The sequence below is a fragment of the Apteryx rowi genome, unplaced genomic scaffold (genome assembly GCF_003343035.1).
Source record: "Apteryx rowi isolate R43461 unplaced genomic scaffold, aptRow1 scaffold_227, whole genome shotgun sequence".
Lineage (NCBI taxonomy): Eukaryota > Metazoa > Chordata > Aves > Apterygiformes > Apterygidae > Apteryx > Apteryx rowi.
Window position 1 is genome coordinate 1,369,222 of NW_020448608.1, and position 13,258 is coordinate 1,382,479.

At 34.3% G+C, this 13,258-nt stretch overlaps 1 protein-coding gene across 1 annotated transcript in view; it reads right to left on the reverse strand.

Annotated features, from left to right (window-relative positions):
• Window positions 1–13,258, reverse strand: part of SPOCK3 (SPARC (osteonectin), cwcv and kazal like domains proteoglycan 3) — a 123,248-nt gene that overhangs the window by 83,634 nt on the left and 26,356 nt on the right. The window contains exon 2 of the mRNA XM_026065408.1: window positions 3,032–3,158. Within this exon, the coding sequence (XP_025921193.1) occupies window positions 3,032–3,158 (127 nt within the window). The remainder of the gene's footprint in view (window positions 1–3,031; window positions 3,159–13,258) is intronic.

The following is a 13,258-nucleotide window of genomic DNA, read 5'->3' on the forward strand; positions in this document are numbered from 1 at the left end:
TATTTTGATATAACGGCACCACGGAATATGAAATCACATCATTGAAAGGAAATACAAATAAATATTTATAGATTAATACAGATCTTTGGTGGTGATAAACTTTTTTTTTTTTTTTTTTAAACATTTTGCTGCTCTGAATCTAGACTTAGAATCTACCAGCTAGTGGAAGGCAAAAGGAAAAGCCCTGCAAATACTTTCTGATGCTTAATTGCTTTTCCATTACACCTATGTAAGGGACATGGAGGATAGTATGTACTATCGCACACGCTGCAGCTCTGATAATGCACTAGGAAGGAAGCACAGTGATTCTACTTACTCTACTCATTTCTCACCGTTCTGCTTGGTAAGACATCCCCATCTTTAACACATGTACCTATGTAAAAATATCATGATCTCATCCTTATTTACAGACTTCTTTACATCTACTTCAGACCAGGCCACAAGGGTCACATCCGTTTATAGGACTATTCAGACCATAGTGTTACTGAATTTACCTAATTCTACATGKAACATTTATTCTCACGTTTCCACACAAAATGAATCAACTCTGATCTCTTCTGCTAGGGCATCAGAGTTCAATCATATATGGCTTATTGATATGAGTTACTGTATGTCTCAGAATAATTTATTGTGGACAACAGAGTGATTCTAAAAATGAGTGCATATTGTTTCACAGCTGTAGAAACAAGCATTTCTGTGCAAAAATGGAACTACTGGCTTTCTTTCCCAAGAATAAACATGGTTAGAGAAGCTTATTCTTCAATTAGCAGAACTAGAAGCACTCAGGCTTGTCCTGAATGTCTTGTCTTACTTATTTTCATTTTATTATGGCCACTCTTAAGATTTCTAAAAACCTCTTTTCTGATAGAGTTTTATAGTTTAGGCTTTGTTTGTCACAAAATATGCTTTTCTTTACCTTTCTCCTCATTTCACTTCTCCCAATACTTTTATTTATGAAGGAGAACCACTTCTGCACCACCATGGTGGACAGAGAGGGGCTACAAAAAGTTTCTCTGTTCCTTCCTCCAGAGAACTTGCCAGCTTCCAAAGAAAAGGACAGGGGAAACAAAAGGCAGCAGTATAACTAAGGCCTACTTCTTCTATTCTTGTTTTGTATTCTCCTCAAAGACTGTGACAGTTCATCTAAATCTCTGTGGGATGGACAGATGATAATATAGGGAATAGGCAATGWCGGTAAAAAACAGCTGTGACATTTATATACAGGAACATTAGGAAGAAAGTAGAGAGAGACTGTAATGGATAAAGTGTACCTTATTTTAAGAAGTTGCTCATTCAGTATTTATCTATATCAATTTATCTATCTTGTCTATCTAAATTGCAAGATCTTAGGGACTACCTTCTATTTTATAGCTATGCATAGGCCATGCTTGGGGCTCAAAGACTGATGGAGCCTTCGCGCAACTCAGTAAAAGAAATGCTAAATGACAAAATCATCTAATGTCTAGTAAGATGCAAGCACATTTCAAGCTCATGATAACAGGTAGACAGGAGATTGCTGTGAATGAAAATAAGAATATTTTCAAATACCTAAATCAAACCTTTCAGTATCACTGGAAAAGAATTATCTTTTTCATAAGCCAAAAAATCCAGCATTCATGTATTGGGCCTCAAATATCCTGGTGTGAGAGTTAGAATTAGATTTACTTTTTTTAACAGGAAAATTAAGATTCTTACACAGTTCCCTATCTCTGAGTAATGGGATTTTAAGAAAACCATTTTCTAATGTAAGAGTCATCAAAAAAAGCATAAGAATTACCAGGACTGAAGAAACACTAATTATATACTGATGTTTTTATTATAGCAATGGTGGAGAGGATATTTTGTGTTCAATTCAATAGCCAGTCACTCCTGGAAAGTCTAATCCTATTTTGTAAAAGTCAAAGTATGTGACTGCAGTTGAAAATCAAAAGAAAATTCAATACAGCAAATAGGAACTCTAGAATCTGTAAATAATGGGAAAAATTTGCTTAAAATACTATATAAGAAACTATTTTGTCTTTACAAGTAAAGAACATAGAGCTTGTGTGTTTCTGACAGTTTAATCTACAATAATCAGCATTATTATTGTTATTATTATTGCTAATGTGCTTTTTTGGAGCACTGGATATCATTCACTATTGGAAACATTTTGATAGCGAAAGGACACAGTTGTGTGAGCTAACAGAATACAGTGGCTCCTTTTACATTACTGAATTGCTTGCAGTTTCTGATAAAAACGGATCCTTCAAGAGCACACATTCTTTTATTCTACAGAGAATTCAGTTGATAATGCTAGCCAAACATTTTTCTGCTGAAAGTTTTAAGAGGATATGTTAAATCAATCTGGTTTCAGCATTATTATCACCCAGTGAGATTTCCCAACAACAACGCCAAGATTATTGGATTTCAATGTGACAAGAGCAAACTCTTTTCTCTAAAAAGACCAGGGAAGCAGACAGTAATATATTTGCAATGATYACACTCGCTCCAAATAAGTATGATAGAAAAGAGAGGAGGGTTCAGGAATACAGAAGAAAGATTTGATTACAGCCTTCAAATACATAAAAATCTTTTGCAAGAAGGAAAGATGTGCAACCTTTATTTACATTAGTATATTTTTAAACTGTGTATTTTGCTTGTATGCCAAGGTGCTCAGAATGTATTCCTAGTGGTCAACAGGAAAATTTGAATGATCAAATATTCTCTCCCCAGATTGGTGACCCACGCAACACTTTTTCTCTATTCAAAAGAGTGCCTCAGTTTCTTTAGCAGATACACTTGATTTGGGGCTCTGTCACATTGTGGAGCACTGTTATGCTCTGCTTCTTTTGCTAACTATTGTTTTATGCTACTTGGAATCTGCTACCATTTGCTTTTTTGTTGTACTATACATAATAGGTATGTAGAATATGTATTTTAGTCAAAATAAAGAAATGTTGATTTGTGTTACATTTATTTTTAATTTGCTTTCCAAGAGCTGGAATTGACTGGAACAATGAAAGAATAATTCAATTTTTTATTTAATTCTTACCTGAGAAGAATATGTGTGACCATCTGATCCACAAACAGGATTGGTATAAACTACTGGACACTGCTTGCAGTTTGATGAAATGGGACCACCCCTCCACTGTTTATGGCCTAAACCAGCCTCTTTCATACTGTAAGTAAACAAAAAGTATGTAATTCTGATAAGCGGTAGTAATATTAGAACACATTCAGGGTATTTTATGAGCCTTTACAAACAAGTCATACATAATTTCAGTCATTAAGTTTTCTTTCAAGTAAAGAGCTGGTACAGTCTTTGGTATACAGCTTTCGTATCACACTTCTTGCAGTGATATTTGATACCTGCATATTATTTAAATATCTAAGTCCTCTGATACAAAAAAATTACTAAGATGATGCTTTGCTGATGGTCATACTTACTGATCAGTGAAAGAAGTCTGATTTGYGTGGGATTCACTTGCTTTTGTTAAACAGTATGAATGGGGCTGTTATTAATACTGGTGTTTAGAAAGGTTACATGTAAGTATTTAAAATGGCATAAATACTTACAATAGAAACAGTAAGAGGTCATTTAGTGTACTATTTACCTCACTTTGACCACTGTCTCTCACATTTTACGTTTCTTAAAATTCAGACTCCACAGCTCAATGTAAAATTTGGATTGAAAAAATATGGTAATTAATTGAATATAGAGTTGATCTGCACACAGGTTTACATGTGCTTGTGTACATACATTTGCCTGTATGTATATGGAGAGATAGATAGATACAGGTAGATGGATCATTTTAAGCCAAGCAAAAGCTACACTGGCTCAGACTAAAAGACTGTCTTGCCTAGTATTTGTCTCCTAGTATCCACCCGTCTCTGACAGTAGTCCATAGCAGATGCCTAGGTAAGAGCACAAAAACAGGGGAAATAAGTACTGACACTTCCTCAGAATACTTTCCCAGCCTTCAGTGATTTGTGGCATAGGAAACATCCTCAGCCATAGGTGTTTTCTCTTTGTAGCTTTGAAAGAATTTTTATTTCATGAATTTTTCCAGTAGCTTTTTGCACCTATGAGTTTTTAGCAACTATCACATCCTGAAACAAATCCTTTATGAGAGGCCCCTGATTCAGAGACTGACCTCCCAAATGCTGTATATATTAATGGCTTTCATATAAATAAGATAATAGAACAGTAACACATGACTTTTATATTGGGTTTTCATTTTGGAATCTTAATCAGGAATCTAAAAATGAATATTCTTAGAATACAGCTATGACTTATCAAGACACACCAAAGGAGTAAACGTTCAAATTCATAACAAACTCAACAAATAAAATCCCCTAAAATAGAGCAGACTTGGTTAACTCATAATCAAGAAGTATTCTGCTAATTACTCATGAATCACTGTTTCAGAAGAACTTGTCTGGAGTGATAAAGAGAAATGATTACTGACAGGTCCAGAGAGTCTCAACTATTAACGTGATGGAATATCTCGGTTTATCTGAGACACTGTAACTTTAAAACACTGCATAAATTAATTACAAATGTTGCAGATGTCAACTGGAAGAATCCCACTGATATCAGCAAAATCCAGAAATTTGAAGTGAGATCTGTGAGACACGCAGAGGTTTTTGCCTGCAGATGCTTCAAATACATATCAAAGAAAGCGCTAGTGACAATCACAGTTTCCTACAATATCTGTACATTCTCTCATACCCTTATACATGTTCTCAATGAGGTCTACAGAAAGGAAAAAAGACATACAGAAAAAAAGCAAGCTTTTAGACTAAAGAAAAAGTAAAGTGATCTAACAGGAGGGAAAGAGAAGGATGTGGCCTGTCACTCATGACACAAAAATCACAAGTTGGTGACAACCAGTGCAGAGGTATGAACAACAATGGAAAACCTTTTACATAGTCAGATAGGTTACATAGTCAGATAGTCAGCTTTGTTAGACTTTACATTTTTAAGTATTATCAGGTATTATAAACAAAAGAAACACAGGCTGTTCCAGGGTACTCATTTAGGGCAGAGAGTCAAGTTTCCTATTCTGCACAGGATTCCCCTAGGACCTTCAGCAAATCACTCTCATGATCTTGGTTTCTACATAACTAAGAAAAATATCTCTCTAAAACAGAAGTATCTGCATTTTCCAAACTCAGGATAGAAGATATAATGGTAAATATATGATAAATAATGACACCTGGAAGGTATCAATCCAGAGATACCTGGTCATGTAAGTGCTTTGGATGGATGTATGTTCAGAAGGTTTTTCTGCAATGATGCAGAAAATAGATTCTGTGTTACCATAGCTGCCTAACAGCCTTTTTTTTTTTTTTTTTTTTAACTCTCCAAGCACAGAGTTATCAGGCAAAGATAAAAAGTAAATACAGAACATTTTGCTAAACTACTGAAAATACCAGTTAGGCACATATACACACACATACATTTCACAAAATCATAAAATAATGCCTTTTACCTATTTACTCAAACATTTCCTTGCACCACTATTTAATTATATCAAATTTGTTCTTGTTATCTGTTTTCAGTTTGTTTTTCTTTTACAGTACATAGCTTCCATCTAGGGAATGAGCATACATATAAACTGTTGGCATAGAAATAGTGAAATAGTTAAGAAACCACTATGATGATACAAATTATTATCTTGAATTAAAATCATTGCTGTATGTCCATGGTGTCATGAAATGGGATACAGAAAGAATGCTTAATTAGAATATAAATGATTTCAATATAAGTTACTTAAAATATGCAGATAAAGCAAATTACCTTTTGTACTTAAAAATGCTAAAGAGGAAAAGAATCAGTAAACAAAGAAATCAGTTACTCCACCATAAAACAAACACTTTTCCCCCATTCCTTGTGTTTATTAATTCTCTCATTAGACATGCAACAGTAAAACCCAGATCTTTGCAACCTGCAGTTACTAGAATTCTGCCATTTAATTTTGTGATTCCACTACAGTCACCATAAATGTGCTTGCTCCTGTTACTATTTTGCCACAATAAATATATGGTGCCACAAAAACCTCAGCCTCTTCCACTGACAAGCTTTATCCTTCTAAATTTTCTGAGAAGTGATTTGGGATCTCTTTGGAGTAAAAAAGTAACTAGTACAGAATACACAAGCTCCCCCTTATCTGACATTGTTGACACCTAAAGAGTAAAATTAAATCTATGGGTTTAATTTACCAGCAACACTTGTGATTGCATTAATTTGCATACATCAAATTGTTCATATGCTTGTAGACTGCATATGCAACCAGATGCCTAGAACCATAATTAGCCAATCTGCCCAATTACTTTAGCATACGTACCTGTTTGCATACATAAACTTACCTTTCTCTGTACACAGTGATCACACCTGCACATACTTTGAGAATGCTTAATGCAGCCCATTGAAAATCAAGCTGCAAAATACTAACTTTTTGGCAACATAACTTATTTAATGACATCTATAAAATGCAGGAGTACCCATGTCTATCAAGAAAATGGAAACAACATCCACTGTTTTGAAGGAACTGATATTTTATAGTTATAGTTGAGAATTCTCAAATACAAGTCTTAAAATACAGACTGACAGAAACAAATTTGAGTTATTAAAAAAGTAATGTTTCAAAGAACTCTAGCAACTCTTTTCTGATAACTATTTTTGCACTTTTTTGAGATTTCTTTTTTCAATTATTCCAATTTAGGGACTGCCTGATGATGTTTTGCCATGGCCTTTAGGGGACACAATCAGGCTGTGTCAGATTAACATAATTAGAAAAAACACTTGTATTACAAAATTTAATTTGTTTTCATTAGAGTTGACTGAATTTCCTTCAAAATTCCTTTTTTGTGTGGAAGCACCCTGCACGCGCGCATCTATACTGTTTTGACTTACTTTATAACTTCACATTATTCCTAAAAAATACAAGAAAAATCTGTCTTGAAAAATTAATAATAATTAAATATATCTGATACAAATAAAGCAAAGGTTAAGAAAGCTGCTCTAAAAATAATATTGGAATAAAAAATATTATATTTTAGCATCTTTAAATTAATAGCACTGGCAAGATGCTTGTATTTATCTACAGGCCAGCATAATATTTAGCAGGTGCATGTGAAATTAAATAAATTCAGCTATTATGCTTCCCCAGCATGTGCACCCAAGAGGTCAGGTTAGAAGATTACATATGATCTATCATTTCTGTCAGGATTACTAAGCATATGTATGCAGTATGAGCATTTTTTTTATGTGCATGTACAAAGAAAATGCTATTTACTGATTTGCACTGGAAAAGGAAAACAAGCAGATATCCTGAAGATGCAAATACTACCTCCTTCCACCTACATGTAATATTAGCAACATACATTTAGAATTTAAGGCAGTTTCTCGTCTTGCTGGTATATAATTCCATTATTTTCAGTATCATTCTGCCCACTTTCACCTATAAATAATGTGATTTTGTGCAAGAAACAAGTATTTTATTCTAAACATCTATATGATAAACTAAAATAAAAACAAAACAGACAACTTTTTAGCTTTTCTTTTTTAAAAAAATAAGTTGTAAGTAATGCTGCTGAAATTTCTTGGAATATTACTTGTCTCATTTTGTTCAACTGAAGCATAGCATTTTAATGAGACAGAAAGGTAAAGAATGCACAGCAACATAGAAATGAGTCTTCTCCTTCTTAAACTTATTTGGAGTTGCTTGAGAGGTGAAAGGGATCCTAATATATGGTCAGATGCAGAGCTCACTGCAATCTTCCTTTCCATTTGGTTGACAAATTATAGATTTCTAGGAGTAATATTGTTACACATGACTATATAAATCACCAGAAGTGTTTTTTTTGGGGGGGGAGTAAATGAAGATTTCAGATTTTAAGGCATATAAAGTCCCTATTAGGCATAAGGCATTAGGATAAGTCATATCAATGTCTTATGACTCTTTAAAAAAGTTTTAGCATGAAGTAGACTGAAGGTCTCTCTCATGAGGTCCCAAATTGCTCCCCTTGTAATTTACACAGCCACTGAGGATCCTAAATTCTTCTAACACCCTGTTAAAATGTAACTTATGATGTAGGAACAACATTATAAAAAGCTGTATGTTCTGTTGCAGCCTTAAGGGACATGCATCTACAAAAAAATTATAAAGAAAATACAAAATTCCTAAATGAAGGGAAAAAATAAGAATCAGGGCAGGGTGAAGGGATAGTGGGAAAATAAAGGGAAAGAAAACCTGACTTAGAGACTAAGTCATCCAAAAATATATGTATGCATATATAAACAGACCTCAGCAGATCAAATGCTTTACAAAAGCCCCTGACTTTCAGAGAGTGGGTTATACATATATGTGGCATTAAAAAAGCTAGTCCATGGTGAGAGAACTCTGCAGCAATCTGGAAAAAAAGTTGACCTCTGTAGAAAACGTTCCAAATGTTCTTTCCAAATTGTAAATGACAGTAGCTCTTTTGAGCTGGAGGACTCTTGAGACCCCACCCTCTCAGCTGCAGCTATTCCTAAAAGAAGTTCTGATTGAAATTTTTTTTTTAAGTTCAAAAACAGAAAGAATAGTATAATGTTCAAATACTGCCTACAGTTAATGTCAGAAAATTTACTTGTTAAAGGATTAGAAAGATGGTTGTACTATTAGAGATGGTATTTCTACATATTTTACCAGGAATGGTCACATATACATATCTGAAGCATACTTTACTTGGGAAATAATGTAAACTTGGAAGATATTTATGCATGTCATTAACTTCATTTTCTATCACATAACAAAAAAAAAATCATTACGCTCAATCTTTTCTACAGAGAGAAATAATTTGACCATTAATAAGAATCTGTGGCAATTCTATTACATTACATACTTGTTAAACAATGTTTTATGTCAAAAAAACCAAGGCACATAAGCACAAATATCTGTATTATAAGACCATTAAATAAATGAGTATCTACCATCTTGAACAACCCCATCACACAAATTTAAAAATATATTTTACATATATATATATACATACATACACACACACATATATATGTATATATAGTATGAACTCCCATGGAATATCAGCATTACGGAGGTTATATTTCAACCCCAGAAATGCTGGGCTCATCAAAGTCTGCAAAACATGAAGACCACCACATAGTCTGATCTAGTGGTGCTGGAGACATCCTTCCTCCTTTGTCTTACTGATCCAGTAAACATCCCAAACTCCTTAAGAGGACAGCCAGGTAAAAGGGCTCCAGAATCCAGGTTCTTTCTTTGTTTTATTATGAAAGCCTGAGATTTTAACTAGTTTTCTGTATAACTCCTGTGAACACAACAAATTTTTCTCTGTATTCCTTCCTGTTCCACACATCCCACTCTGAAGTGCTGAGCTACTGCAGTTATCTAAACTTCAGATTCACCCACTACAGGCGAGAGCTGGGCATAAACAATCTTCTTACTTTCTCCGAGAAGGAAATCTGGACATGCAGGCCAATAGAGCGCCAAAGCATACTCTATCCACATCTGCAGTTTAGACAACCAGAGTGAGGAAGAATGGCCCATAATTCACATAACTCACACAGTTAACTCTGAGCTAACAGCCTAACACTCCTCCTAGGGGTTTAGATGTCCGTCATCCAAGACTAGTTTTGATATGGCACAGCTGAATAACTTTGGCTTAAACTTCTGAGGAAACTGCTAAGTTGTGAGAAAGAGCTACGAGAAATTATGCAGAGTGGAACCGTGCAAGATAAGAAAGGTAGAACTGGAGACAGAATTAATACTGTTGAGAAAGGGTTAGTTAGCAGGTCAAGGAGTCAGGAAAAAAAAAAAAACTAAGAGAAAAAAACAGAGTCAAAAGACAGCAGTTTAAGCAACATTGAGGATCAGCCCATTTCAAGGAGGAATGGAATTATACCTGACTTTTATACATGACTGAATTGCCTGGCCACCAAGTACTCATGGGGCATCTCATCAGGCAGTGGTGAGCATCTTAACATTTAGTCTAGCAGCTAATTAGTCCTAGTTAAATATTTTGTCTATTAACCAATAAACGTTTTGTACTTTCAGGTTATGTTTATCCTATTTGCAGAGTCTTCATGCACAGTAAAAACTACCTGAATAAAGTGATCCAGAGAGGGAGGGTTACAACTATAGGTTCATAAGTAGAGAACACAGTGGAAGAAAAGAAACTTGTGTGGATCAGAAATTTGTGCCTGAAGAGCCCTTCATGCCCCTAACACAGGAATGCTGGTTTGGCTCTCCAGCATAGTTATTTAAATATCTAGTGAGAGAGATAACAAATTCGTTTATATTGTATAGACCAGCACTATCTCAGAAGACAGTTAAATCATGTACGAATTGATCTCTAATATATTTGTGTATTTTTTAGTTCTTTTAATGTTGGCTGTTTTGTTACATGTCTCTAACTGCTTTTGACTCCTTTCTTACACCCTGTAAAGAAGCAATACTCCAATAACAGAACTGATGCCAAACAGTTACAGACACTATACTCAGTTAAACAGTTGTAAAGCAATAACCTTATTTTTCATGTGAAGTGGTAAAATATGCACATGACAAGCATTTAAGTACAAAGAGAGTGTTTTCCTGAAAGTTTATTCCTCTGGTTGTTGAGCTTCTCTTCTTGTTTCCTGAATGTAGTAATTCATATCTACAGAATATTTCAATATCACAATAAGGTATCCCTTAATGGCCAGAAACCTCTCTCTGCTGCAGATCCTCTGTGGCTGGGCAAAGTAGGAACCAGGGCCACAGTACAGCAACTTGTGATCCTAATAAGCCTGTTTACAAAGAGTGGACAACTTAAACACAATGAACTAGACAATTTAACCATGATCATACAGTTCTGTAAAGGTTCATTCTAAATTGTTCTCAAGGCTACTTTTACACTTCAGAAAACGGAAGCAAAACCAAATAATAAATTGAACATTTTGGATCAAAAAAAGCGGTCATTGACAGAATGTTAACTTTGCTCCCTATAGGAAACATCAGATTTTTATTTAATTTTACTTTTTACAGCACAGGATCTCATTTCTCCAGAGACTATTTTTTATGTAGACCTCCATTTGGCATCCTATGAATTTACAGGATACCAAATCACTGTGCCATCTAAAGGCCACATGAAGAAATCACATTATCACAGAACACTGCTTAGTAGATACAGTATAAGGAGACAAAAAACAATATATGTTTGGAGATAAGCTCGTTTCCTACATTCTTCAAAGCTGACATCATCAGTTATAAACCTCCATTTTTCAATTTCTATACTACAATGGTCAGCGAATTCTCATCAAGCAAAGTTTGGATATTAAATTTTGAATTTATATCAAGTGTGTGGAGGTTGGGATTTAAAGACTGTTGATAAAATCCTGGTCCTATTGAATTCAATAAGAAAATTCCTACTGACTTCCACTGGGTAAAGTTTTGTTCTATTGCATTAGGCTTCACATAGCGCAGAGAGAGTTCAGAATGATATGTTTCTATGGCAACAGGAGAATGATTTATAAAAGTTATAATGGCATTTGGGACCAATTTATCAGTATTAGACATACTCTGGATCACAGAATATCACAGAATTCTTCCAGAGAACACAAGYGGTTGCATTAGCAATTAAGTACTATAGGATCAGACACACAGAGTGAAAGACTTGGTTCTGAGAACCTAATGCCCATACTTGGGGTGGGTAAAGAGCTTTGTTCAATTTTTTAAATTATTTTTATTTTTTTAACTTTGAACTAGCTCTAGTCTAGCATGCTAGCAAGCATGCATTAGGTGGACTCCTGGAACACATCTTTCAATTAGTTTCATTGAGAATGCATCCAGTCCACACCCTGAGACTCACTCCACTATTCAATCCAAAGCAAGGTTAAGTGGGATGATCAGGAGATTTGCTTAAAAGGCACACTCCTGATTTGAACTAAAACACTAATGCAGACATTTGCTCTTTGCTTCCTTAGATTTTAAGCTTCATCTTTTTTCTTCTTTTTCTTTCTTCTAAACATGTGATTTTTGAGGAAGAAAAAAAGTTTCTCCAAAAAAAAATCTAGCATAATATTATGCTCTTGAGTCTCCATGAAGATGTCACCTGCCATTCTATCAGTTAGATGAGCAAATGYCTTTGGTCTGCTTGATCAAAAATCTTTACTGAATCAGATCCAGAGTGCTTAGCACCCTGAAATCTTCTGTCCTTGCAAATGCGATGTACTATAATGGAAATACCCACAAAATCATGATAGCTGGATGTTTTTAACATGTTTGGAGAGAACATACACATAATCAAAATTATTTAACAGAAAAAAATAGGAAAAAAATTATATAAAAATTTATGCATAGCTTCCATGGTTAAATATAAAGCACAGAAAGGAATAAGCTTAAAGTTAAAAACTAAATATTAGGAACTGAAATAGTTCTTCTTTTATTATTTCTTTTTTTCCTTCCCTTGTTGTTTTCTGTTCCTTGGCAATAAAAAAACCCAAAAACATAGTTGCAAGGATAGAACAAAAATAATTGATTGTAAGGTCTGGGCCTTTCTCTTTAACAATCACTTCTAAACCAATTCTGCTGAAAGGCTGGAGACCTAATATGAAAGATACATGTGCTCTTCACAAAAGATGCCTGAGGGGTTAATGACATACTCTGTAGCATTATAAGCTACAGAATCACAAGTAGTTTGCAAAGATATGGGAGATATGATGAAAAACAAGTCATGTTAAGTACTTTTTTATGGGCTAAAGATTCCATAGATCTAAAGATAGATTAAAATAAGGGAAAATGGGAAGGGCAAGACTATTCAAAATGGTAATAGTAGAAAACTATGACTACCAGCTTCTTTCCTTGGTAGATCAATGAAGATTGAGCTGAAGCAAGGGCACAGGAATGAAAAATAATATGTGTATTTGAAATTATATTAATCAAAGCATGTTTACTTATCAGAGAACCCAATTTAAGATAGAAATCCTTTTCTCTAAGTGAATCCAAAATAAAATAGACTTCTAAGGACACAAACTAATAGTCAGCAATAACCTTTAAATTGTTTAGGAAGCCTTAAAACAAATTTGTTTGTTACTTATGCAAATACAGAATAAACAGTATCTACTGTGCACCACCTACTTAGGTACTGAGAGAAGGGATAGAAGTTTTGATTACTGTATGGATCAATCAAAGAGACAGAACCATTTCAGGCAAGTATGGGTGTGCTACAAAGATTGTATTACATAGTATCATACTGAACATGTTATTTTATTTCT